At 42.7% G+C, this 26458-nt stretch overlaps 1 protein-coding gene and 1 long non-coding RNA gene across 4 annotated transcripts in view; one reads left to right on the forward strand and one right to left on the reverse strand.

The window, feature by feature from the left end:
- The window catches only part of LOC147450247 (uncharacterized), a 43007-nt gene extending 24057 nt beyond the window's left edge, over positions 1–18950 (forward strand). For both annotated transcript variants that reach the window (XM_086519531.1, XM_086519532.1), the window contains exons 6-7: positions 17748–17801; positions 18478–18950. In XM_086519531.1, the coding sequence (XP_086375657.1) occupies positions 17748–17801; positions 18478–18549 (126 nt within the window). In that variant the 3' untranslated portion in view covers positions 18550–18950. The remainder of the gene's footprint in view (positions 1–17747; positions 17802–18477) is intronic.
- On the reverse strand, positions 18848–20133 carry LOC147450248 (uncharacterized). 2 transcript variants are annotated; one of them, XR_015189101.1, is made up of 2 exons: positions 19630–20133; positions 18848–19454 (listed from the first exon to the last, which is right to left on the reverse strand). It is a non-coding gene; the product is annotated as an uncharacterized LOC147450248 (long non-coding RNA). The 2 variants fall into 2 exon arrangements; XR_015189102.1 differs by having other exon boundaries at positions 18848–19457.
- Positions 20134–26458: the final 6325 nt, after the last annotated feature.

Raw genomic sequence — 26458 nt, forward strand, 5'->3', positions numbered from 1 at the left:
AAGATTTTTCAGACTCCCTTGGGATTAGAGGTAGATATCTATGATATGTGCCTTGAACCAGAATATGCCAATCTAAAAATCATCCGCATGCCTCACATTTCTTCGAACATTTCTCTTTTAGCTAAGTATGGTGTCATTTGCTCTCAACTATTTAGATTTTCTCGTCTTTGTTCTAGTAAATCTACTTTTGTTGTTCAATCTTGCCATCTTATTTCTTTACTAGTTGAAAAAGGATACTCATTCAAAAGAATCATGAAAAAAGTTCGTTCATTTTTGCATCGTAGTAAGTTTATTTTTAGTGTTTCTTCCTTTGGAATGTTCAAGATAATCAGTAGTAAATTCAATAGAAGTGGGGAGCTAAAAAGCCCACTTATTGTTTGATTTAATAACACCTTATGGTGTTGTTTTGATCTTTAGCGCTTCTAGTATTTTCACTATAGCTTGACAATTGCTAGCCTGATCATGGTTGAGTATGCCCATCACCTCCTTAGGGTGATAGAAACTCAGCTCGTTGGTTTTGTAGAGTACGTTCAAAGCATGAATGGCCTCTATATAAACCTGCACCTACTCTTGGGCATTGACGACGTGAGTAGGGATGTCATAGCTGTTGTCCAAGCTATGCATGATAAAGGTGATAATCTTATTCTTCCTGTTTGGACAAGCAGTGAAGTTGAGATCACATATTGTCAAGTTTGGTTCTTTGCTCTTCGTAGGTTTGTAGTAGTATTCATTTTTCGATTTCATATTTAGCTTACCTGAGGACTTAAGAATGTGTTCCATTATAAGTTGTGAAGTTTGATTTCTAGGATTAAGTTTTTAAGATGTCTTATCCTTTTTTTTTGTTGCTTAAAGTTGAGTACTTGTTTTAAGCCAAGTAAGTTGCGTGAACTTATTTTTACACATGCCTTTTCTAAAAACATTTTTAAGTTAATAATGTTTTGTTTTATCTAGTTTTGTTTCGTAGCAAACAAAGTGATTTAGTTTGTTTGTTTGCTTGTTTTTGTTTTTCTTTTCTTTTCGTGTGTCATTTGCTTTTATAGTTTTATGAGTGCTTTATTCCCTCTTATAATTCGTGAATTCAGACTATTCTGAACTTATGAAGGTATATAGATAGTGCATGAAGTTGTCATCAAGTGATGTGAGGAGTATGCCCAAAGCTTGCTCGTCTTTGGCATGAAATTGAGTAGCACTTTACTTGGTTTCAATTCTCTCGCTCTCCTTGAGTGGTTTGACCACAAACCATAACAATTTTTCTTAATTCGGGCCACCCCTTTTGCTACTTTGCCTTACTCGACTAGAGGAGTTTTACAAGCTATTCATGAGCCAAGACTCAGGCGAGGCATGTAAAATTTTTCACGAGCATTCCCCACCCACCGGCTATCACATTAACCGAGATTTGGGGCGCATATACAGTATCTCTTTACACAGATCTAGAATAGCAGTTTCTACCTGACCCTCCGGAGCCATGCCCACGGGCCACAGACATGCACTCTCTTTACTGCTGAGAGGGTAAAGAAATCCATTGATAGGATGAGGACAAGGAGAGCATATAATCATGATGGATTTGATGGTGGAGCACTTTATACATGCTAGAGATATGCTTGCAAAGCTTCTTGCAGTAATGTTCAACCGAGCCATGTGTGAGGGTTTTTCGGATACTTGGAGCATGTCTACTATGTGCCTATCTTCAAGGTAGGAGACCCCATGATACCGGAGAAGTACCGTACTATCATGATTGGGCACACACTAGCTAGGTTGTATGCATCCATTCTTGAGCAGCGAATGAGTAGATGGGCAGAGAGAGCAGGCATTTAGGCATCAGGCGAGGCAGGTTTCAAGAGGGGCTTTTCTACTCTTTATCATATATTGACACTAAGAGCTGTTATTGAGGAAAGAAGACCGCGTGGTAGGAGGATTTACTTTAACTTTGTGGATTTTCACAAAGCATTTGATATGCTTCCCAAAGCTTGACTGATGCAGAGACTATAGGAGATGGGAGTACCCACAGAGCTGATTTGGGGAATCATGGCTTTATACTAGGCAATCGTGGGGCAGGCTCATACCCTCGAGGGGTTGTCTGAGCATATTCACTCCACTATTAGAGTGAAACAGGGATGGCCACTCTCCCCTACATTGTTTCTTTTGTATGTAGTTGAGGTCTCAGATTACATTGAGATGGGAGGTGTCAGAGGAGCACAGTTAGTAGGGACCCTTGAGCTCGCGAAGCTAAAGCACGCATAGAGCTCTGATACTAATGTCAGGTGCAGCGGAGGGGCTTAAGGATTTAGCTCGGATCTAGTACTCTGCACAATCACAAGGGTTATTTTACTTCACTTGAAAGAGAAACTGAAACTGAAGACAATGAATGAGAGAGACGCAGAGAGAGAGAAGAGAGAGATGACAATGATTGTCGGGTCCCAACTACCCTCAAGGGCCCCCTTGCTCTGTTGCCAAAGCAATTACTTTCTTTATATCTTGCACAGATGCTGTACAATGATGCTAAATGATGAGATGCTGAAATGCTAATGGGTACTTGATGCCGATGCTTTGTACTATTGAGATACTGAAGGGTACTTGGTGCTTGATACTGCGGGTTCTTGGTACTTGGTACTGCGGGGTACTTTGGGTACTGAAGATACTTGGGTGCTAAGGACACAGAGGTCTTGATGATCCACATGCTAAGCTAGGTAGGAGCCAAGTCAATACGCAAGGGGTGCTAGATGTTGGGGTACTGCGTTGACGACGACGAGGTGTACTTGTACTGCGGTGTGATGAGGTACTAATGGGTATTGCTGGAGATGCTTGGTACTACGACGACGACGACGAGGCTTTGGGCTGATCTGCTATTGTCGGGGATGGTGATGCGCTGAAAACTGAAAATGCTGGCGATGTTGCGGCAAGGATTGCGAGTGCGACGAGGCTAGGGCTGTATGTTGAAAACGGTGATGCTGATGGTTGAAAAACGCGAGATCTGTTGGGTACTGTTGAGAAGAGGTGCTGTTACGGGTACTGCTTCTTCCTCAGCCCCTTCTGCCTTCCCTAGCGCCCAAAGGGATTCTTTTATAGGTCTTTTAGCCATTTGCCCTACCTACTTTTAATAAATGTCATGTCAAAGTGACTTATCAATAAATGACTTAAGTAACTGTTCATATGCCTATATGCTTAAGTGACTTAACTATGCAAGTGAGGGTATGCAACTATGATCTGCTTGATCATGCACGTCCTTCTAGAGGCTCAAAAAGCCAGGCTAGATCCTAAGCTAACTAAGACTGATGCTAGGCTGTAGCAATAGCTTGTCCATGTGGCGCAAGTGTAGTGCACACGTGAGATCCCCCTATTAAGGGTGAGGCACAACTGTTGAACTTCTCTACCTTTGGATTCTTTCTTTGCTTTTGATGCTGAATGCTTTTGATGCTTGTGGATGCATAAGCCGATGAAAACTCCTCCTGAAACCTTTATGTACATTAAGCACAAAAGGTGAATCACAATAGCGAACACTTCTACTTGAAAAGAGAGAGAGAGAGAGAGAGAGAGAGAGAGAGAGAGAGAGAGAGAGAGATAGATAGATAGATAGATAGTTCTATTATCGTCCTGGGAGGTCAAATATGACCTATGGGACCAAATGAACATGTCACGTGGTGTGAGTGGAGTTCATAAGTGACTCTCGATGCTCAAAAATGGCTGAAATGAGCGTCGCAATAGAGAGTCCACATCGTGGTTGGGAGAGGAAGGTATGTAGGGAGAGCTCATGGCTGAATATATGGGGAAAAGAGGACCTAATGTGGTCAAAAGCTGAGCACTCAAGTAGTGTGTGGTACTCACTCTCTCGCACTTGACGAGGGCATAAGGTGCAAAGTCGATGACACTCCTCGCCAGTGCCCCAACGTCCTGTCTCGCAGCGTAGAGAATGGGAGCTAAGACGAATGGAGGCAATGGTGCGGATCGCACTCAACGGGATGGGCTCAAGGATGTAGGAATGGGTTCGGTTACCTCGTTCCGAGAAGAAGAGAGATTTGTAGTTTGGGGCAACGTGTGTGGTGTAATGGCTGAAGCGAGAGAGAGAGAGAGAGAGAGAGAGAGAGCAAACATGAGACATAGGAACGCGGAATTCCTTCCCTAGTAGCATTGGCCCTCAAGACGAGCTCTCCCGAAGGGTATTTCTTTTATATTGCAAAAGATAGCCAATACAAGTTGTTGTCAAAATTGCTCAAAGTTTTCTTGATCTTCACAAGACTCAAGCCTTTGTTGTCTTCAAGAAATGCTCAAATAGAGAGATCACCAAAAAGTGATGATCCCCACGAATGCCCTCAAGAGGGCTTTATATTGGTAAAAGCTTAGCTTTTTGGGTGCCCTTGACCCTTGGCTTTTCAATTGTCAGACCTTTGGCTTTTCATTTGTTCGACGTTTGGCTTCTCATTTGTCTGGCTTTTGGCTTTTCATTTGTCTGACCTTTGGCTTTTTATTTGTCCAATCCCTTGGCTTATAAAAAGAAAAGAGCAACCCACTTTCTAGGGTTGATTTATGTTATGTGCCTCACTTTTAGGGCTGATTTGTGACATACCCCCCTGTTGAAAAAATAGTAATTGTCCTCAATTACGTCTGCAAAACAGAACAAGGTAACACAATAATATCTATCAGTCAATCAATCATGTACATGTATGAATAATACAAACCATATGGCATGCATCACATGTATCTAGACATAACTATCTAGTTCAATCTTGAACTCTCAGATACTCCATATGCACTAGAATTAATCAGATTTCTATCCAGCAATCTCATCCTCATTAGAACTTTTGATATCCTGGAGTAACAATATTAGCCATCACATCCAGATCTCATCGATCTTTGACGGATGTCTTGATGCACTAAAACCACATATTTAGTTTATCTCATCTAAATTGGAACTTTTGATGCACTAGATTCATCCATACTAATCATCACATCTAGCTCTAACTCGAACTTTACGGATAGAATGATGCAGTCATTCCATCCAATCATACTCAATCAAATAATAAGACATTACGTTGCTTGAATTCCTCATATCTAGCAAAAGGATCACTTGCTTCGTCTTCAAGATTTCCATAATAGGCATCATAGAAACCTCGCCTTTCCTGAGATGAGCACAATCATTAGCTGCTTCAAGGAAAACGGATTGTCTCCCCATAAATCTGTGTGACCCCATCTTGTTGGGCCTTCTGTCTTCGACGTTCTGCTATAGCCAATCTTTCTTGAGTCGCCCTTGCCAAATGTTGTGGATTGTTTGCCTTCCACTGCTTTACCACCGTATCAAGATCCTTTACTTGAATGAACTTTGAAATCTGTGGATCCTTAGTAGCTACAAGAATTTATTGCATGAGTTGCACGGTTTCTGTTTTAGCTACTTCTTCATCATCCATCTCAGAGAAAACATTCTCTACAAGATCCTTCTCTTTGATGTCGTTCCTGAGCTCTACTTCTTCATTGTTGTTCTCCTCTTCACTTTCGTGAGAGGTAGACTCTGAAACCATTGTGCTCTGCTAATGTGGGAAGGATCGGATTGTTCGTAGAAGAACAATTAATTGGGCTTTGATGCCACTGAAACCTTTATGTACGTTAAGCACAAAAGGTGAATCACAATAGCAAACACTTCTACTTGAAAATATAAATAAATAAATAAATTATATATATATATATATATATATATATATATCTATCTATCTATCTATATATATATATATATATATATATATATATATAGATAGATAGATAGATAGATAGATAGATAGATAGATAGATAGAGAGAGAGAGAGAGAGAGAGAGAGAGAGAGAGAGAGAGAGAGAGAGAGAGAGAGAGAGAGGAAACACGAGACACAGGAAGGTGGAATTCCTTCCCTAGAAGTGTTGGCCCTCAATACGAGCGGCCCTGAAGGGTATTTCTTTTATATTGCAAAAGATGGCCAATACAAGTTGTTGTCTCAACTGCTCAAAGCCTTCTTGATCTTCACAAGACTCAAGCCTTTGTCGTCTTCAAGAAATGCTCAAAGAGAGAGATCGCCCAAAAATTGATGATACCCACAAATGCCCTCAAGAGGTCTTTATATAGGTAAAAGTCAAGCCTTTTGGGTGCCCTTGACCCTTGGCTTTTTACTTGTCCGACCTTTGGCTTTTCATTTGTCCAATCCCTTGGATTATGAAAGGAAGGGCACCCCACTTTCTAGGGTTGATTTATGTTATGTGTCTCACACTTAGGGCTGATTTGTGACACCTCCAAACGGGTGGGTACCGTGAATGTAGGTACTATTGCGATGTAAACACCGACCATACGAGTTACTAGGTAGCCTTACTACTGTTGCAGAATACCAACCTTGATGCTGACTCTTCCTTGCGAGCAAGTACTGCCACTCGAATAGCCATATCGTGAAAACATTGCGGGTGAAGATGAAAGGTAAGGGTGCTCGGAGGTATTTCCAATGGTTGCTTGTCGACGGAAGTGGGTGCATGCTACATGCTACATGCGAATGCGAATGCAGAAGAGGGTTAGGGATCCTTTCTCCAACTCCTTTCATATCCACATACAAGGCAAGTAAATCTTGGTACTCAAGATCTGGATTTTCGTGTATCCGATGTCGATCTTTGTTCAAAAACAGTGGCTTATAAGTCAAAAATCGGGGCACAAAGATTCTTCGAGGAAAAAAAAAAGAGAGGTTCTTTGGGTTCTTGGTGGTTCTTCCCTTGAGTTCGCGAAGCCGAAGCATGCACAAATCTTTGATACCAATGTCAGGTGTAGCGGAAGTGTTTAAAGATCTAGCTCGGATCCAGTACTCCGCACAAACACAAGGGTTACTTTACTTCACTTGAAAGAGAAACTGACAATGAATGAGAGAGATAGCCAAAGAGAGAGAAAAAAGAGACGACACAGCATGTCGAGGCCCCCTTGCTCTGTTGCCAGTTCAAGTATTTTCTTTATTTCTTGCACAAATGCTGATACAATGATGCTAAATGATGAGATGCTAATGGGTACTTGATGCAGATGCTTGGTACTACTGAGATACTGAAGGGTACTGTGGGTACTTGGTGCTTGGCACTTCGGGTTCTTGGTACTTGGTATTTGGTACTGTAGGTCCTTGGTGCTTGGTACTTCGGGTTCTTGGTACTTGGTACTTGGTTCCACGACGTACTTTGGGTACTGAAGGTACTTGGGTGCTAAGGACACGGAGGTCCTGATGAGCCCCACATTGAGCTAGGCAGGAGCCAAGCCAATACGCAAGGGGTGCTAGATGTTGGGATACTGCGTCGATGATGACAATGAGGGGCTCTTATATTGCGGTGCTGTTGAGGTACTAATGGATACTGCTGGAGACGCTTGGTACTGCGACGACGGTGACGACGAGGTTGTAGGCTGATTTGCTATTGCCGGGGACGACGATGGTCTGAAACTAAAAACGTTGGTGATGTTGCGGCAAGGACTGTGACCGTGACGAGGCTAGGACTCTAAGCTGAAAATGTTGATGCGGATGGTTGAAAACGCCGAGGTTGATGGCTGACAAACACTACATCTGTTGGGCACTGCTGAGAAGAGGTGTTGCTATGGGTATTGCTTCTTCCTCTGCCTCTTTTGCCTTTTGTAGTACCCAAAGAGCTTCTTTTATAGGTCTTTTAGCCATTTGCCCTACTTGCTTTTAATAAATGTCATGTCGAAGTCACTTATTAAAAAATGACTTAAGTGATTGTTCATATGCCTACATGCTCAAATGACTTAACTGTGCAAGTGAGGGTATGCAACTATGACCTGCCTGATCGTGTGCGTCCTTCTAGAGGCTCACAAAAAGCCAGGCTAGTTCCTAAGCTAACTAAGAATGACGCTAGATTGCAGCAGTAGAGCTTGTCCACATGGTGCAAGTGGAGTGTGCACGTGACATGTATGCATATGATATTGTGTTGATCTCTCATTCGCCAGAGGTGATACAACGACACTTGGATGCATTGCACACTTTTGCTAATGATAGTGGCTTGACGGTGAACCTTGGCAAGACCAAAGTTATGGTGTTCAACACCACTGTCACAAGACGGGCACCACGTGCCAACGGAAAAGAACAGATTGCAGACTTTTAGCACTTCAATAACAACTGAACTGAAAGAGATGCAGGACACATGAGACGAGGAGTGGAGGAATGCCAACCCAAGAGAGCACTTATCTAAAACCTTGGTGCCCCTTTTGGTATTTCTTTATATTGCTCGAACTTAGTACAACGCCGGTACTCCAGATTTTGCACCTCCACGTGAGAGCGTGCCAAAGACTGAGCCCATGGCACATATTTAAAGGCCCTTGGCCTATGCAAAGCAGTCAGATGAAAAGCTTCAAACTCAAAAGCATCTGGTCCAAAAACATCTTTCCCAAAAGCTACCAGCGCAAAACAAGGAATTCCGTACAACTGCCACATCAGCACCTGCGAGCGCAATTCGCAGAAGTCTGTACAGCTTGCCATGTCATCAACGTAAATCACGGGCGTTCGTAAAACTACCACGTCATCACCTTTTTCGCAAGAGATTGAGTGTGTGTGTGGTACCGTTTTATTTTAAGGGCTTTAGGTCCCTTGGGCCCCATCGGATGGGGTCACATAAGTTGGTGGGAACTCTTCTTTACAAATAGGCCACCCGGCCAAACTTTGCAAGTTGGTGAAGCTTCTTCAGTTGCTTCTAGGGTTTAGGCTTCTCAGTCGGGATCTGTAGGCTGGCTCCGTTCTTCAGTGGCTTGACACATCAGTAGTTTGTGACATCCCCCCTTCTTGAAAGAAAGTAATCGTCTGTGATTACAACATATCTGCAAAACAACTCAAACTAGCTTAAAAATTTCCAAGGGACAATCCGAGGGACAATCAGTTTTCTCATTCCAAATCGGATCTCTTGATATCTTGGGTCGTTGGCTTCCCAGAAGAATCTCATCCAATAAGGAGTCTCATTCCAGATTAGAGCTCTTGATATCTTGGGTAGTTGGTTTCCCAGAACTATCTCATCCAACAAGGAGTCTCATTCCAGATCAGAACTTTTGATATTCTGGGTCGTTGGTTTCCCAGAAGTATCTTGTCCAATAAGGAATATTCAATGGTTGGCACATCACAATGCAACACAAATTCTCACATATGCAGGTTACAAGACATAGAAGCGGATGTGTTTGCAGATTTAGTTTCGGGAACCTCGAACAAAGCTTTGGCTTTTTGACACTTTTGTTACCTCAACTATGCTTTATGGGGTGCAGATATGGGGACCATCAGTAGACCATCATAGCGGAGCTGGTAGCACTGATGGATGGAGAGGCCTTTGGTCTCTATGATTTCCCGGATTATTAGGGCCAAGGCCTTTGCACTGCAGGAGATTATTCGTGCAGAGCTTGCTGCTCCCCCGCTAGTCATAGAGGCGCTTACCTAATCTGTCTCTTTGTATCAAGGATCTCCCTAAAGATAGATATGCTTGCCTAGCCTTGGAGTCTTCTCGACAGCTGGCCTCACAGGGAGACACATCTTGTTGGTATGCACAAATGACATCATGGTTTCAACTAGATGGTTTTAGGATGGACAGACTTCCCCCTTACCAGTGCTCGTTGGATGCACCCTCCTTGTCCCTCACATGGACCAAGATTACGCACTTCATCAGACAAGATTTGATTAGCTATACACCAAGAGGACATGGATAGAGCTATACACCAAGAGGACATGGATAGAGCCGAGACGAGAGCTTGGCACAAAGACGGCTTTCTATAATTAACATCTTCTCTAGCTCATAGAGGATGGATATGTGATCAAACCTGCCTATAAGACACTCATTTATCCCATGGGATATGATGTGCTATTGGTCAGATGCGTATATCATTGCATCAATTGGAGATTGCGACTGGCAGATTTGAGAAAGTATCGGCAGAGGCCAGGATTTGCCAATCGTGTTATATACAGTTAGAGAAAGAGTTACGTCACATATGTCATTGTCTGGTATACTATGAGATACGAGGCCGCTTTCACAATCTATCCAAAAAGGGCTTTGGACCACTAGCTAGAGTCATGAGATATCAGGATCAGAGATGCCTCGGGTTGTTTTTGCTAGAGCTGCGCAAACACAGGGAGAGTCTCTTGAGGAGATCAAACTGTAACCGACTTGGACACTCCAAGCGAGAAATCAATAGCAACACACAAACAGAAACTTCATAATCATTGAACTTTAATGGAGAGAGAGAGAGAGAGAGAGTGTCGACACGATCTGGCGTAGTTTTGTGCCCAGAGGTATTGGCCCCAAAGACTGGCGCCCCTTTCGGTATTTCTTTTATATTAATGCTTGATTAAAGTACAACTCCCGCGGGTGCTCGCTCTTAGACTCTGAGTCCAGATGCTCTGAGAAGTGAGACCCTTGGGTCACTTATAAACATTACAAGGGATGCTAAAAACAGAGCCCCAAAAGCGTTAAATTCAAAAGCAAACTATTCCAAAAGAAATTGGTCAAAAATCTACCAAGAAAATCTCTCAGTGCAAAAAGCGGATTTTCGTACAGTCTGCCACGTCAGTACCTGTCAGCGCAAAACGCAAAAATCCGTATTGTCTGCCATTTCAGCATGGCAACGCAAATCTCGGAAATCCGTACTGCTTGTTGCCACGTCATCTGGCCGTACAATCAGTCCGCAGGTAATCATGCCACATCATCATTTTGTGACATACCCCCTTGTTGAAAGAATTGTAATCGCCCTTGATTACGCCTTCAAAACAGACAGAGGCCATAAACCATTTCAGCAGAGATTGACTCTAAGTACCGAAGCACTAGAGACGACACATCTAGCGCTTAAACAAAGACGACAGTCACATCATAGGACATCACAGGACATCATATGACAAATCAATCACAGAAAAAATTCATTTCAAATCTCAAACGATGACTGCCAACAATGTATTTAGTAATCGCATCTAGATCCATCCCAAACCTCATCGATGCCCGATTAACTAATCCTTATTGCGATCATGTCTATAGAGATTTATGAGACTGAAATGCTGCAGTCATTTCGTTTTTGAGTTCCTGCACTCAAACAAGTAAGATGAGTACAAATCAATCATATTCAATTTCAAGAATTCCCGTTCATAAAGTCATTCAACAGATTACTGTCAGCCCATCAGTATCCCTGAAATCCGAAGGGGACATCGGTGACTTATTCACTCGAGGTAATCTGTTGACAAAGGAGCGGAGTGACTCCCCTTTTGTGCAAGTCTGCTGCACCAGATTTAACCTTGTTGAGTTCAGGGTTCTATCGGAGTAGACGATGCTAAATCGTATGCTTCAAGGTAAAGTTTGCATCTAATGCCGGGTAGTTCTTGAATTTAACCAAGAACCGCCTACCTTTCATCTTTCTTTTCTTGTGTGCCAAAATCTATTCAGGAACGAGTTCTCCTCTCTTCCACTTCGGGTTGCTCGTCAGGCTCCCCATCAACTGGCACCTCACCTTTAAAAGGTTTTAAGAGACTCACATGGAATGCATTGTGAGTCGAAAGGAGACATCATTTATCTTTTCTTTAATCTAGAAAGGGCCATAATACCTCATGCTAAGGTTTGGAAAAAGCCTCTCCTTTCCCTTTCGTTTCCTTAGGCGTGCCTCTCAAAACGTAAGAGCACCCAATCGTCTTCCTTTAATTTCAAGTCTCGTCAATGTCGATCTGCTGCCTTCTTATGTCGTTCTTGAGATTCCTCTAAAGCCTTGCGGACCTTGGAAAAAGCAATGTCTAAGTTCCTCGTGTACTAGTCGGCTTCAAAAATCTTATCCTGGCTTGGGGAAATGTTATGATCTACCAGCTGATTCCCTTTTTCCTTTCTTTCCTTGTGCCCTGGGACTTGCGGGTAGCGTCTTTTGCTTTCCCTGTCCATTGGCACGTCAGAGTCAATCATCGAAACTGTCAGGTGCAGCGGAGGAGAATAAGGATTTTCTCGGATCTAGTACTCCACACACAAACACAAGGGACACTTTACTTCACTTGAAAGAATTGAACTGAACTGAAAGAAAGAGAGAGACGAGAGAGAGAAAAGAGACGACACGAGGATGTCGGGTCCCAATCCTCAAGGACCCCCTTGCTCTGTTGCCAGAGCAAGTACTTTCTTTATTCTTGCACAATGCTATTACAATGATGGTGATGCTAATGGGTATTGATGCTACTGTTGCTACTGAGGTACTGAAGGGGTCTATGTCGAAGACGGTGATGTCGACGATAGATACTGCTAGTCTATGTCGATGACAGGTACTGCTAGTCTATGTCGACGACGAGGATGTCGACGATAGTGACTGTGACGATGACGACGATGGTGTCGTCGTCAAGTCTGGGACTGCGATGACGATGACAAAGGTGTCGTCGTCAAGACAAGGATTTGCGATAACGATGACGAAGGTGTCGTCGTCAAGATAGGGATCTGCAATAACGATGGCGACGATGGTGTCGAGGCTGAAAACTGAAAACGCTAGATACACTGCTGGGGATTTGCTAATGCGGCGATGCTGCGGCCTGGATCTGCAACCGCCTCGTCGGGCTAGGACTGAAATGCAAAAACGCTGGCTGATCTGGCTGAAATCTGAAATCGCTGGCTGATCTGCTGAATTTTGAAAACGCTTGGCTGATCTGGTACTAGATGGGGATTGTGGCAAGGATCTGCAACCAGAGGATGCGGGTTCTCGCGAGGCTAAGGCTGGAAACTGAAAACGCTGGTGGTAGTGGCTGAAAATGCTGATTGCTTGAGGTTGAAAACGCCGGGCTGATCTTGAGAAAACGCTGGAACCTGTGGGTGCTTGCTCCGCTGCGGGTGCTTGCCCTTTTGTGTCCTGCTTCTTCTGCTTCTATTGAGTGCCCAATGGTTTCTTTTATAGCTCTTTAGCAATTTGCCCTACCTACTTTTCCAACAAAAGTCACTTATTAATAAATAAGTGAAAAATGTGTACTTTGGCAAAAAGGGTTCAATGCTCTGAAAAATGCTCATGCTAACTGACTGTGCAAGAGAGGGTATGCAACTGTGACCGGCGTGGGCATGCACGTCCTGCTAGAGGCTCACAAAGTGCCAGGCTCAGTCCTAAGCTAGGCTATGACTGATGCTAAACCATGGCAGAAACGTGTCCACATGGGGCAAGTGAACTACGCACATTACAGGAACCCTAAGACACTTTATCATTTGATTTCTCTTTCTCTGGAATCCTTTGATAAACTTGCATCTCGTTCCCTTAGTTCGTCGGAACCCTCTGATTCTCCAGAATCTGGTGATGAATTGTCATCTGGTTCCCTTGATTCATTCTCTTTACTGGCAGACTTTTGCCTTTTTGAGTTGGATACTATCTTGCTCGTCGCATAAGTCAATGAGCCGGCATGCATTCCAAATCTTTGCTTAGTCATGTCCCATAAGTCTTTGAATGGAATTAGACTTCTGGTTTAAAGCATAGTCTTGAATGTCTTTAGCTTTTTATAGCAAAACCGCTCAATTTGGTTTTTCAAAATAATTTTCCAAAACGAAGACACTGGCAAACAAGTATTCCAAAACCTCTAGCAGTAGTCATCCAATGTATCTGTCTCAGTCATTTTCAAGTGATGCCAAGTCGTGATGAAATCTCTTGCATATTGACCTAATATCCAAAGTTGACGTGGATTTTTATAAAAAAAACCACATCGCATGTGTTTCTCTGCGTCACAACAGAGTAGATCACCATGCTTGTACTGTTCCTTTCAAGTAAGATGCCGCCTTTCACTCCTTGGAATGTTTTGAGAACCGCTCTCCAGAGAAGGTGACGTCAAACTATTGTACAAACTCAAGGGCTCGATGGGTGTCGTGGCCTGACTCCCTTCCTTGAACTTCTTGGTTTTCTTGTTGATATGGTCATTGTCAAAAGAATCTGCCTCAAACAAATCTTGTCTTTGGTGCTTAGAAATTTAGGAACCTTCTGAGCACCTTCAAATACTTCAAATGGCGCCTTCCGTGTGTGTTGTTGTAGGCAAACTCCACCAAGGGAAAATACTTTTCCCATTAAGTCTTCTGATCCGAAATACGAGACATCAACCAATCCAAAACCAATAAATTGGCTATCTCACATTGTCCTTCTGTCTGCGGGTGGAACGAGGACGAGCATTGCAACCACGTGCCAATGTTCTCCTTGATTGCAGTCCAATACAACTAGTAGACCGGGGATCTTTGTCCGAAACAATGGACTCAGGCATGCCATATATTCAGAAAATCTGTGAGTATAATAGTTTCGCCAAATGATCAGGCTTAACTGTCTTCTTTACTGGAATGAAGTGAGCTTGCTTACTAAATCTGTCAATGACAGTCCAAATGCCATCGTGCCCACTTTATGTCTTCGGGAGATCAAAGATGAAATCTATTGCAATACTTTCCCAAGGGCGGGTGGGAATGTAAAGGCTATAGTAATCCCTGTGCCTTATGCCTGCCAAATTTGACCTTCTGGCATACTCAACAACTGCGAACAAAGTCGTCCACATCCTTCTTGAGTCTCGGCCAAAAGAAATAACGTTCCACACCTTTCAAGGTGGTATCAATGCTGCGGTGACTCGTAAAAGGTGGACAATGGCACTCAGTCAAAACCTTTTTCCTCAATGGTTTCGTAACACACAACATTGTTGTTTTCTTCATCAAGTAGCCATCTCGTATGGAATAGCCTGCCACTATCTCCCCATTTTGTATTTGAGTGAAAACATCGAAAAAATCTGGATCGGTCGGGTATTGATCAACCATATCCTCGAAGCTTCTATGATAAATCGCGGAAATAGCCAAGACTAGGGGCTTCTTAGACAATGCATCTGCCACCAAGTTTTTCTGGAAGTGAAACTGTGACAAGATGTAAGCCCACCGTACACACTCTGATGGTCAGTAAAGTTCGTGAAATCGGTTCCGAGTAGATAATGTCTGGCCTTCAAAACATTCTGCTTTCATAAGCAATCACATGGTTTGCTTGCATCAAACCGCTCCATAAAGCAATGTAGAAGCCACCAAAGTGTCAAAGAGCTAGAGCTTCGTCCGAGGCTCCTGAAACTGAACCTGTGAACACATCCTTTCCAATCTACCCAATGCTGCCTTGGCTCTGGTCAATCTAGTCTCTGCTGCCCTCCTCAGTGAAAATGCTGGCCCACTAAAAACCACTCGGTGTATACTCCACTGTCTCCTGGCAGTATGTGAATGCGGGCGCTGACCTCCTGATCCACTGTGGGGTGGTATTAAATACCATGACCTTGGTTTTACCAAGGTTGACAGACAAACCACTTTCCTGGGCAAACCTATGCAAAGCATCCAAGTGACGTTGCATCCCCTCCGGAGAGTCGGAGATCAACACAATATCATCAGCATATAACAATAGTGGAATCCATGTCCCTGCCAGTTGTGCACCTCTATCACCATCTCTCTCAATGTAGTCAGAAACCTCATCCACATACATACCAAATAGAGTAGGAGAGAGCGGGCAACCCTGCTTCACCCCAATAGTGGAGTGAACCGGTGTGGATAGACCCTCTGAGGTGCGTACATGCCCCACTACTGACCTGTATAATGCCATGACCCCCCAAATGAGCTTTGTGGGTACTCCCATCTGCTATAATCTGTGCATCAATCCAGCTTTGGGTATTGTGTCAAATGCTTTGCGGAAATCCACAAAGCTACAATAGATCCGTCTCCCATGTGATCTGCCCTCCTCAATGATGGCTCTGAGTGTCAAGATATGGTCAAGAGTAGAAAAACCCCTCCTGAACCCTGCCTACCCGGTTGCGCGTATGCCCTCCCTCTCTGCCCATCTACTCAACTGCTGCTCAAGAATAGATGCGTACAACCGTGCCAATGTGTGTCCAATCATGATAGTGCGATAATTCCCAGGCTCCATAGGGTCTCCCGACTTGAAGATAGGTACAATAGTAGATAGGCTCCAAGTATCAGGCAAGCCCTCACACATGGCATGGTTAAACATAACTGCTAGAAGTTGTGCTAGTAGATCTCGGGCATGCATGAAATGCTCAGCCACTAAGCCATCATGATCATAAGCTCTCCCAGTCCTCATCCTGTCAATGGCCTTCCTCACCATCTCAGCGGTGAAAAAAGCACATGTGTGGGGGCATGGATCGGGGGGGTCGGGAAGGGAGGGCTGCTCAGGAATTGTGTACAGAGATGATGCGTATTGGCCCCATGCCTCTGTAGAAGTAATGGCAGGGGGGGGGGGAGTGCTCATGAAAGAGCCGCCATGCCTCACGCGAGTCCTGACTCAAGAATAGCTGGTGTAGATCTTGCTCTAGACGAGCCAAAAATGCCGAAGGCCCGACGTAGTTCCGTGCCCAAAGGTATTGGCCCCAAAAACTGGCGCCCCTTTCGGTATTTCTTTTATATTAATGCTTTATGAAAGTACAACTCCCACGGGTGCTCGCTCTCAGACTCTGTGTCTATAGATGCTCTGAGAAGTGAGACCCTTGGGTCACTTAAAAACATAACAAGGGATGCTAAAAACAGAGGCCCAAAAGCGTTAAACTCAAAAGAAAACTGTTCCAAAAGAAATTGGTCAAAAATCTTCCAGCAAAAGCTCTCAGCGCAAAAAAGCGGATTTCCGTACCTGTCAGTGCAAAACGCGAAAATCTGTACTGTCATCCACGTCAGCATGCCAACACAAATCCCGGAAATCCGTACTGCCTGCTACCACGTCTTCTGTCCGTACAGTCAATCTGTGGGCAGTCATGCCACGTCATCATTTTGTGACACAAACAATGGGAGACATTCACAGAGGGAGATCACTGACTTCTTTAGAGCAAAGACTCGGCAGTCAGATGAGCAAGCTTCACAGCAGACTTCAGAGCCCACCCATACCAAAGGTATATTAACTCACAAAGCCATTGAGCTTGGGAGAGCTAGACACCCATGTCTACAAGGGTCACCACGACAGCGATGGAGGCTTCATCAGAGGATCAGGACTACTCTAGCACGACGTGGGAGATGTTCAATATGACTATTTATAGAGGCGGACATTGACAATGCTCTTCAGTGATGCAATACATTCTCGGATAGCGCTCGACGCCGAGTATCCTCGGACATTGATGATGATGATCATTTTAGTTTTTACTCTACTTCATTTTATTAGATCCACCAAGATTGTATCAGCTTGGTCTCATAGGTCACGTTGGCCTTTTGAAGATGTTTAAAATAACATTTCATTCATTCTCTCTCTCTCTCTCTCTCTTCCCCCCCCCCCCCCCAAAAAAAAAAAAAGGAGGACTTGCCCCTTTTGTATTAAATAACCAAGTTACAAGCCCGTAGGCATTCCATCAGCCCGTAGGCAACACAAAAACTGGTATAGAAAAAATCATTGAGATATAACAAGAACAAACCATAGGGGAAAGAAGCACTTCAAATCATAGGGGAAAGAAGCACTCCATAGGAAAAAGGTTTTTGAAAGTACTCATGAGTTGTTGCATTAGTATCAAATGTTCTTGCATAAGAGGTCATGTGAGGAATGGAAAGAATATAGGAGGAAGATGAGGGATGCAGTCAAGGGTTGCTGCCTAAGAAGGACTAAGGGTGTTGCATTAGAGGTACGAGGGATCGGAAGAACATAGGAGGACGATGAGGAATGCAACTCTTGGCAGGAAAGTGAAAAGCAGATAAAAGTAACTCGCAAAATATTTTGGCAATAACAACACCTAAATAACAAGCCCACATCGCAAATGTTAATCCGATGATTCTATCCTCTTCGTAAGCTTACAGCTATGACTTCTAATTTTCAGGCAAAGAGGAGCAACGTGCTGATTACAGTATTTATTGGAAGGCTGTTTTTCAAGGTATGAAAGTTTTGAAGCTTTTGATTATCAGAAACACGGTTTACATAGTAGAATCGAGTTGTGAGTTAATTTTCTTTCGAATATAACGATGTCTAATGCTTGTCATCCCATGCTGGAATAATGTTGATGAAAATGCCCTATCATAAGCAACTTCTCAATTCTACACTTTAGCAGGTGATAGAAAGGACTAATGACTTTGATGAAGATGATGGAACATTGTAATAGAAGTACTGTTCTCTATGCTACTGGATCAGTCGAGGGCGTTAAAATTTGCGACACAATTAGATCGTCTCTTTTTACCCCCCACATCTTGTCATTATTGAAAACACCTTTTCAAAAACTAGCTCAAGACAAGGATGAAACTAAGCATTACAGAGAGAACCAGTCGTAACTTTGGCTATGGAAGCCTTGCTTGAACTTTCTCAAAATTAGTATCTCTCTCGCAAATGTGCTGATTTTCTTATGGCGTCTTTTGTAGAAAAGCTTTCAAAAATAAAAAATAAAAAAAGTAAATGGGCGAAATAGGGATGGCAAATGCAAATAGGGAAAGTCTTCAAGAGAATGATACATTTATGAATTGGAAAGGACAAAGGGCGTGCAATCTCATATACCTGTTTTTGATGTTTTGCATATAACTTGATATGTAACTTGGTTGACACATTTGTATCACATGCAGGAAAAAATACTTAGAAGGTTGCCGTTCATCCTTCTCATGATTGGAGGGATGGCGCTGATTGTTTTTGCTTGAGGGAATGTCGAGTCACGGAAATGCATTGCTACTTCACAGCTGCACATCTCAAAGGAAAAAAGGTGCCATCGGTTCTCTGTTTTGATAGAAGCCAGCTTCTCTGCAAAAGGGGTACAAGCAGCTTGCCTACTAACCACAAGAGTCTTTACTCTAGGATGCAAAAATATCACATTAAACACAAGTTTTTGAGAAGAATCTTGTTAGGGGAGGGAGCCTGCAAACATATTATTTTCCAAGTGATGCTGTATAAATGCAGCAGGCTTCCCTTCTCTTATAGTGTATTTACCAAAAGCTGAGATCACATGCAATCTATTTAATTCGACAATTGTAATTATGAAAGATCAATGGTCATTATGTACCAAATACAACAATATAGAAAAGTAAATCCAGTTTTAAGCCAATGCTGTCTCATTGGAGTGATTCCATGTAAACCTTGATTTATGCTTTGTTTGTAAGACCATTGCATTGCCATGAGCTTGTGACGAATCTGATTTTGTATGGCATGGTGAGTAGGTGACTTGTGTCAAGTGCAAGGACGCTAACAATCATTACCGAGATTCCTCCAGTTCCCAACCTTTTCTCTTTGCAGATTTCCCAAATCAATCACCTCAAATCAAGCAAGAATCGCCAATGATGTAAGCGGATTTGAACTCTTGCGGTCGGGTCGGAACTGGAGACATAAGCGCTAACCATCGAATCAGCTTGCTCTCGCTGATGGGGGCAATCACCATCTCAAAACAAAGAAAAAGACATATCTCTTCTCCTCTCTTGCGAACATGCGCCAGTTTGCACCTGCTCGTTTTCACGCCTATGCACTCCTGAGCTGTCGTGTCTTTGAACTCGCATCCCCTCCTGGCCTTATCTACAGTGTTGCTTGCACGCCACCTGCCCAAGCCACGCCCATCCTGCTATTCAATCGCAAATGCGCATCTTCCGTGATTTGCCTTAATAACTCTTTTGCAAAATGTGTGCAAAATACGCATACAGATGCCATTGGAAAAGCTTTTTTCAGCATTGAACAGAGATACAGGATCTTCTTATAAAAGAATCTATTAATGAAAAGATTGTCTGAGGCCCTACCCCTTGTTTCCTTCTCAAAGCCCACCCAGGACTAAACGCCACCTGCTCGTGCTCGGCTTCCCATTGTCTTGCGCTCCTCTACCATGTAAAGCCTTCGCATGCAAGAGCCCCCGTCCACTTGAGTAACATCTCAACTCGCCATTCCACCACGTAAAGCCTCTACAACTTCGAATGTTGTAGAGGAGAGGATGACGATGAGCAGGAGAGGATGAGCTTGGCAATGAGCAGGAGAGGAAGGGTTGGGATTGAAGTTGTGTGTGTGAGAGAAAGAGAGAGAGTTGAATGTTCAAAGAACTGCAGCTGCAATGTGCTCTTACCCGATGAATTTAGATCTATTAAGTGGAATCTCCCTCCAAACAAGAACTTTCCAAAAACGGTGCTACACAGTCAGACTACTACTAACTTGAGTGATGATAAAATAAACCAAGGGTCAAATCCAGTGTCCACGCCTTTGTGAGCTTCCAGCTTTGGTGCTCACCTCCCTCTGCAGAGACCCATTGCGGGGGGGGGGGGGGGTGTTGGGGGAGAGAGAGAGAGAGAGAGGGCGCTCTGAGGACATATGTGTGTGAGAAAGGGCTTCGTTGCTCGAAGCGGAAGACGGTGGCTCATTAAACGCCAAAAAAAATGGTGGGCCTTAGGACCTTTTACATTGGAAAACGAACGAACGCACGTCATGTGCGCATTGTGAGAGAGAGAGAGAGAGAGAGAGAGAGAGAGGAGGAGGAGGAGGAGAAGAAGAAGAGAATTTTAACGTCGTAGGATTCTATCCCAAGAGACCTTCAAGACCTGTTATGAGAGAGAGAGAGAGAGAGAGAGAGAGAGAGAGAGAGACCGATGGCATGGTAGAAATCCACAATATCCTCATCCCTTTCCCCATGACATGGTGGCCCCATAGTGCTTTTGTTGTTCGCAAAATCAATCTTCTTTTCTACCTTTTCCCTTGGCGTTTCTTACAAAACCCAAAATCAAGTCCAAATTTCTCATAATGGTAAAATACACACAAATTTGGTTATGACCCTTTCATAGTCTTAAATAGTACCTATCAATGGCTATCAAGTACGATCCATTCAAATTTGAATTACGAGTAACTCATAAAAAGGTGATTGATGCTTGTGCGAGATGCACATGTACAAGTACCTTACTCTATAGGATAGCAACAAACAAGTCATAAAAAGACGCTCGATGCTTGTGCAAGATGTCACTATCAAGCGCCTTACTTTTTTGGTGACAATGACAATTTCACCAAAATGGTTATGGACATTTTCAAAATGAGAAAAAAAGAGGAGCAATCTCTCACTAGAGCTAAAAGACCCAAAATTGAGTCCATTTCTTTCCTAATGAGGACCAATGTCAATTACCCACAACAATATGTGTTACAAGGTGGCACATGAATCTAACTAAGAACTTAGGGTGAAGTTGGTGGTGTTGGCCAAGATGTTGCTGATGGTGGAGCTTGTGAAGTTCATGATGGGGTCCTTTTTGATGAGAGTTTGAAATCAAGATGTATGATTTAAGAGGAAAAGGGGAGGACATTGATCAATTCAACACAAACTTTGGACACCTCTGGTGCTGGCCACAACCATTTTTGGTGAAGGTCAATAGCCTCACTCTCCTTCTTGTAGGTGGCCTATCACTTGAGCTTCAAGCCAAGCCAAGTCAATTATGGCATGCTTGTGAGAAGCCTAGCTTTGACATCTCTAGTTCTTCTTGCGTTATTTTCATTAGAAACTCTTCCCATGCTAACTCTCATGCTACTAATGACACTAAATGTTTTACGAAACCAAAAAGGCATTAGAATAGGCACTGAAAGCCTTTGAAAGCGTTTTCAACTGTCATTGGAGGGGAAAGTGGGCACAAAAATTCATTCATGGATTATTAATGCCAAACGGTCATAATGCTTATGGATTCCGATGAGTAGGCCTAGATGGCCAAGATACTGCATGCACCAAGTAGGGGTAGTGCAACCCGCCCTCACTATAGATTGAGAATGATTTCTTGATTGCGTGAACAAAGTTCCTCACTATTATATCAAGAAACTCTCTACAAAGATTAGCTTGGCCTATACAAATTTCCTCACTATTATATCAAGAAACTCTCTACTACAAAGATTAGCTTGGCCTATGCACTATGAGATGACTCCCATGAAAGTCTATTTAGAAAGAGTGTGGCTTATGAGAATCTCATATTCTTTGAAAAACGTTCAATTCGTTGAAACCCCTTTGTAGATTGATCACAATGCTTAGGGGCATGGTACTTATATACATGAATGGAGCCTGAATGAAAGCTCTTGTTCACAACACTATTAAGAAGCATTTATTACCATATTTTGCTAGTTGATGTACACTTAGCATGGCATTGTCTTTTCCCACCAAGGGATTTTCTTGCATATTTACCTATGTTTTTGAGTCTTTCACAATGTTTGATAGATTAATGGTTATATATGCTTCACCTTGTATTTTTACAAATGTCCCTTGCGTCAATTCACAATGTTCTCAATTGGCTTCTATGAGAAGTTATTGAGAGTGTACACTACTTGGCAAGGTTGGAGCAAACACGAGACACGCAACATTACTAGAACGATTGTATCATCCGAATGTTTTTGAGACGGTACAATGATTGGAGTGGTTTTAGAATAATGTCAATTGGCATTTCAAGAATATGATTAATCTACTTGGGAAGACATGGAATAGAGATGGTGAGTTTACATATGTAGTTAGGCAAGGTTTAATCTGACAGGGGTTTCAAGATTTATTCTAGATTACTTTGAAGGGTTTCAAAGCTTGCTTGCTTCTATGATGAATTATTTGAAGGTTTGCACGAACAGTCATGGGAAAAACACTAGAGAAAGAAAATGATGGAGAGAGATTGTACACGGAAATGTTGCAGAGAGAGACCTCGCTTGAGAGCTCAAAATATTGCCAAAACGCTACCAAGCTTTTAATGCACGAATACAATGACCAGAGGTGTGAACCTCCTATACATGATGAGAAGGTTAGATTGCCCTACCACCTCTATAAAAACCCTCACTATCCATACATAGAGGGTGGTGGGAAAAAACTGCTAAAAATCTTTAAATTGGCCGTAGGTGAAGACCATTGGTATTGGCAATTTGTAAAAATTACTCAGGACTTGGGAACACCAAGAGGCACATTGTATGACACTACCAACAGTACAAGGTAGGCAAGACAATGGCAGGAACATGCCAAAAATAAGATTACTACCTCACAAAGGCCGAACACAACCACAAAACACCCCTCACTCCCTATGATGAACCCCTGGGGCACTAGCTACTCCGCCAAGATTGGCTAGAGAGGTAAGAAACTTTGACAATAACAGGGAAGAGATTGAACAAAGTTCCTCTAGATTATAAAAATCCAAATTAACAGGGTTTTTTGGCTACTTGGGTCTGGCTATGGGTCACTTGATGTGATCCACTTGCTACCTCCTTGTTGTTTGAACAACTTGTTAATTATTTTTTGTGGTGTACCAAGTTCACCACAATGGACATACATATTGACCAATGTGTTGCTTGTGTGTGTCTCTTCTAGTAACCCCCAAATGGTTAAGACTGAAGGAAAACTTTGGATGAGGTCTAATCTTCGTGGAAAATAAGTGCAATATTCTTTATAGATCGATCACAATCCTTAGGGCACATCACTTAGTAGACATGAATGGGAGCTCTTGCTCATCACAACTGTTCGAAAGGAGAATCTTTTACCATGTTATGGTTTACACAATGTTTGCAAATATTCTTAGACCACCATGGTATTGTATTTCCCCATCAAGAGGTATTCAATTCTTGCACATTGCATATTTGCTTATGGTTTGAGGGTTGCATTGTTTTGATAGATTGATGCCTATATATTCTTTAACTTGTATGCTCTCAAATATCCCGTGAATTGATTGAGAAAGATTCCATTTGACACTCAAAAGAAGTTTGAGGGACTGGTTACAAGCGAGTGAGTCATTCAACTACATAAGAAAGATTATACTTGTACTTATCAAGAAGGCATAGTGAGCTAAGTGTTTTGAGAATGTGCCAATTGAGAGAGAGAGAGAGAGAGAGAGAGAGAGAGAGAGAGAGAGATCCCACTATATACACATACTAGAATGCCAATGTCAATTTGCCACCACATACAATCACAACACGTTCGATGCATGAACACCCCTTTGTAGATTGATCACAATTTTTGGGTTTGTGTTTTTTTTTTTTTTTTGGGGGGGGGGGGAGGGGGGAGGGGGGGTGTTTACTTAACATGTTGTTCACCATAGCATTCTGAAGTAGAAATTATTACCATGTTTTCATAGTCAATGTGTGTGAGCACACAGAGCAGCTGGAATTTCAAGAAGAAGATTGATATATGAATTGATCTTCTTGGTAGGGCAATAGAGTTAGTGAGTCACAATTTGACAAGGAACATACAAGTATGTTCACTAAACATGTTCCAAGCTCTAGCTTATGTAAGTGTAGCACGTGAGTTCATCCAAAGGGGGTTTTTACATTTCAAAGAGTTATAGAATTACATGTACAAGAGGAGTTAAGAAATCAAAATTCGAAAAACAGTTAATTTATGAGGAAGAAGGCTGTCATTCTATTTATGGCAAAGTGTATCGAGGGATTTTATAAATACCTATTGTACATGCATCCTATAGGTAATTTTGAAAGAACCCCCCCCCCCCCCCCCCCCCCCCCCCCCCCCCCCCCTTTTTTTTTTCTGACTTTTCTTGCTTTGATTAATGATTTTGAAGGTTTATACAAACAATCTTAAGAGACTTGAAGATATATGATAATTTGTTTATCCAAGATGAATGAGAGAGAGAGAGAGAGAGAGAGAGAGAGAGAGAGAGAGAGAGAGAGAGAGAGAGATGTTTTGATCTCTCTTTGAGGCGTAAGATCGCTAGCAGCTTCTTAACACTGCGAGAGATTGTGAGCGAAACTCTATAAACGTTGTGTTCATACTGCCAGCACCTCACCACATGCTCTCCTTGCACTTTTCCACCATCAAAAACTTGTTGTGCAAGTATAATCACTTGTCTAATTCGCACACAGCTCGCTTGTCTCAGCCACACACAAACTCGGAAACTTGGAGCAGAGAAATGTAGAGCTAGTAAGGATTTTGGAACTGATAAGCATTGATCTAAAGTTTGATTAGTTTGGTAGCTATTATTTTTCAAGAATACAAGAAGCCACAAGAGAAACGGGATACACAGCTCTAGAAACTCAAGTTGGAAAACTAGGTTGCTATTGATGTGGACAACGTGGCCACATTTCAAAATTTTCTCCATTCAAAAGATGGAGATTGGATGGCGGTAAATGACTCTACAGAACAAAATGCAGTACAGTTAGTTTTCAATACAATGTCATCAGTTAAGTTTTTAGTTAGCATCTTTTTTATGGTCAATAAGCTCCACTTGTATAGGTTCTAGACATTGCCATTTTTGGTAAGACCGTCCTTATGCCATCTTCCTCTACTTCCTTGGCTATGAAAATGTAACACACTTCCTCTCCAAAAGGTGAGTTCACATCTGGTAGAATCCTTTTACTCTACCATCTGGTAGAATCCTAGCCTGAGCTTCCACTTTACATGTCTACTAGTATAGGTGATGCACTTTGAATCTGTCTTTGACTTTATCTCCTAGGTTCCATGTTTGACTTCCCTACATACTAGCATATGTTTTCGATAATTTGCTCTCACTTTACACATTAAGTTGTGTAGCTTGTATCTCCCTCTCTAAAAAACTTCATCTCTCGCTCTTGCATTCTCTTTCTTGCTCTCTCTTTCCCACATTTTGATCTGACACTTGGAAGCACACCATTGAACCGGCCACCTTACCGTGTGAGCCGAGCTCAGAATGAAGAGATTATGAACCAAGTGAAAGACCTCTTGGAAAGGGTTCTTGTCTAGCCGAGTACTTCACCTTACTGCTCTCCGGTGTTGTTGGTTTTGAAGAAAGACGGATCTTGGAGAATGTGCATTGACTATATAACTCTCAACAAAATCACCATCAAGAACAGATTTCTGCTTCCCAGGATCGATGATATTCTAGACTGACTACAGGGATAATCTTGTTTTAGCAGGATCGATTTAAAGAGTGGATATCATCAGATCGGAATCGCGCCAGGAGATGTCTACAAGACAGCTTTTCAGACGACTTTTGGTTTATTTGAGTTTTTGGTCATGCCTTTTGGTCTAACCAATGCTCCAACGACTTTTAACCGGATGATAGATAGGATTTTTCGAGAGTACAGACTATGTGTTGGCACTTTCTTTGACGACATCATTGTTTTCTCCAAGGATGAGGCAGAACATAGAGAACATCTGCTACAGGTCTTTCAGGCATTACGAGATCACAAGTTGGTGATTAATGCAAAGAAAAGTGAATTTTTCCTACCTGAGATACGCTTTTTGGGACACATTGTCTCAGCAGAGCAGGAGTGCAGATGGACCCGGCCAGATAGAGACTATCCATGATTGGCCCGATTTGAAGAATGTCCATGAAGTTAGAAGCTTCTTGGGCTTATGTTCTTACTACCGGCGGTTCATTAGAAAGTTTGCAGAGGTTGCTTCACCTTTGCATATCTTGACACAGAAAGGAGTCCCTTTCTCGTGGGGACCCATAGAGGTGACTGCCTTTCAGACATTAAAAGAGAAATTGACTATAGGACCAGTTTTGACGTTGCCGGATTTGCAGAAGTCATTGAACTATATTGTGATGCTTGTGGTCGTAGTCTGGGTGCCGTCTTAATGCAAGAAGGCCATGTCATTGCCTATGAGAGCCGATTTGTTAGGTGCAGCGGAATGAATGTTGTATTTTCTCAAGATTAGTG

This window comes from Adiantum capillus-veneris, chromosome 9 (assembly GCF_014529385.1).
Source record: "Adiantum capillus-veneris isolate H3 chromosome 9, ASM1452938v2, whole genome shotgun sequence".
Taxonomy (NCBI): domain Eukaryota; kingdom Viridiplantae; phylum Streptophyta; class Polypodiopsida; order Polypodiales; family Pteridaceae; genus Adiantum; species Adiantum capillus-veneris.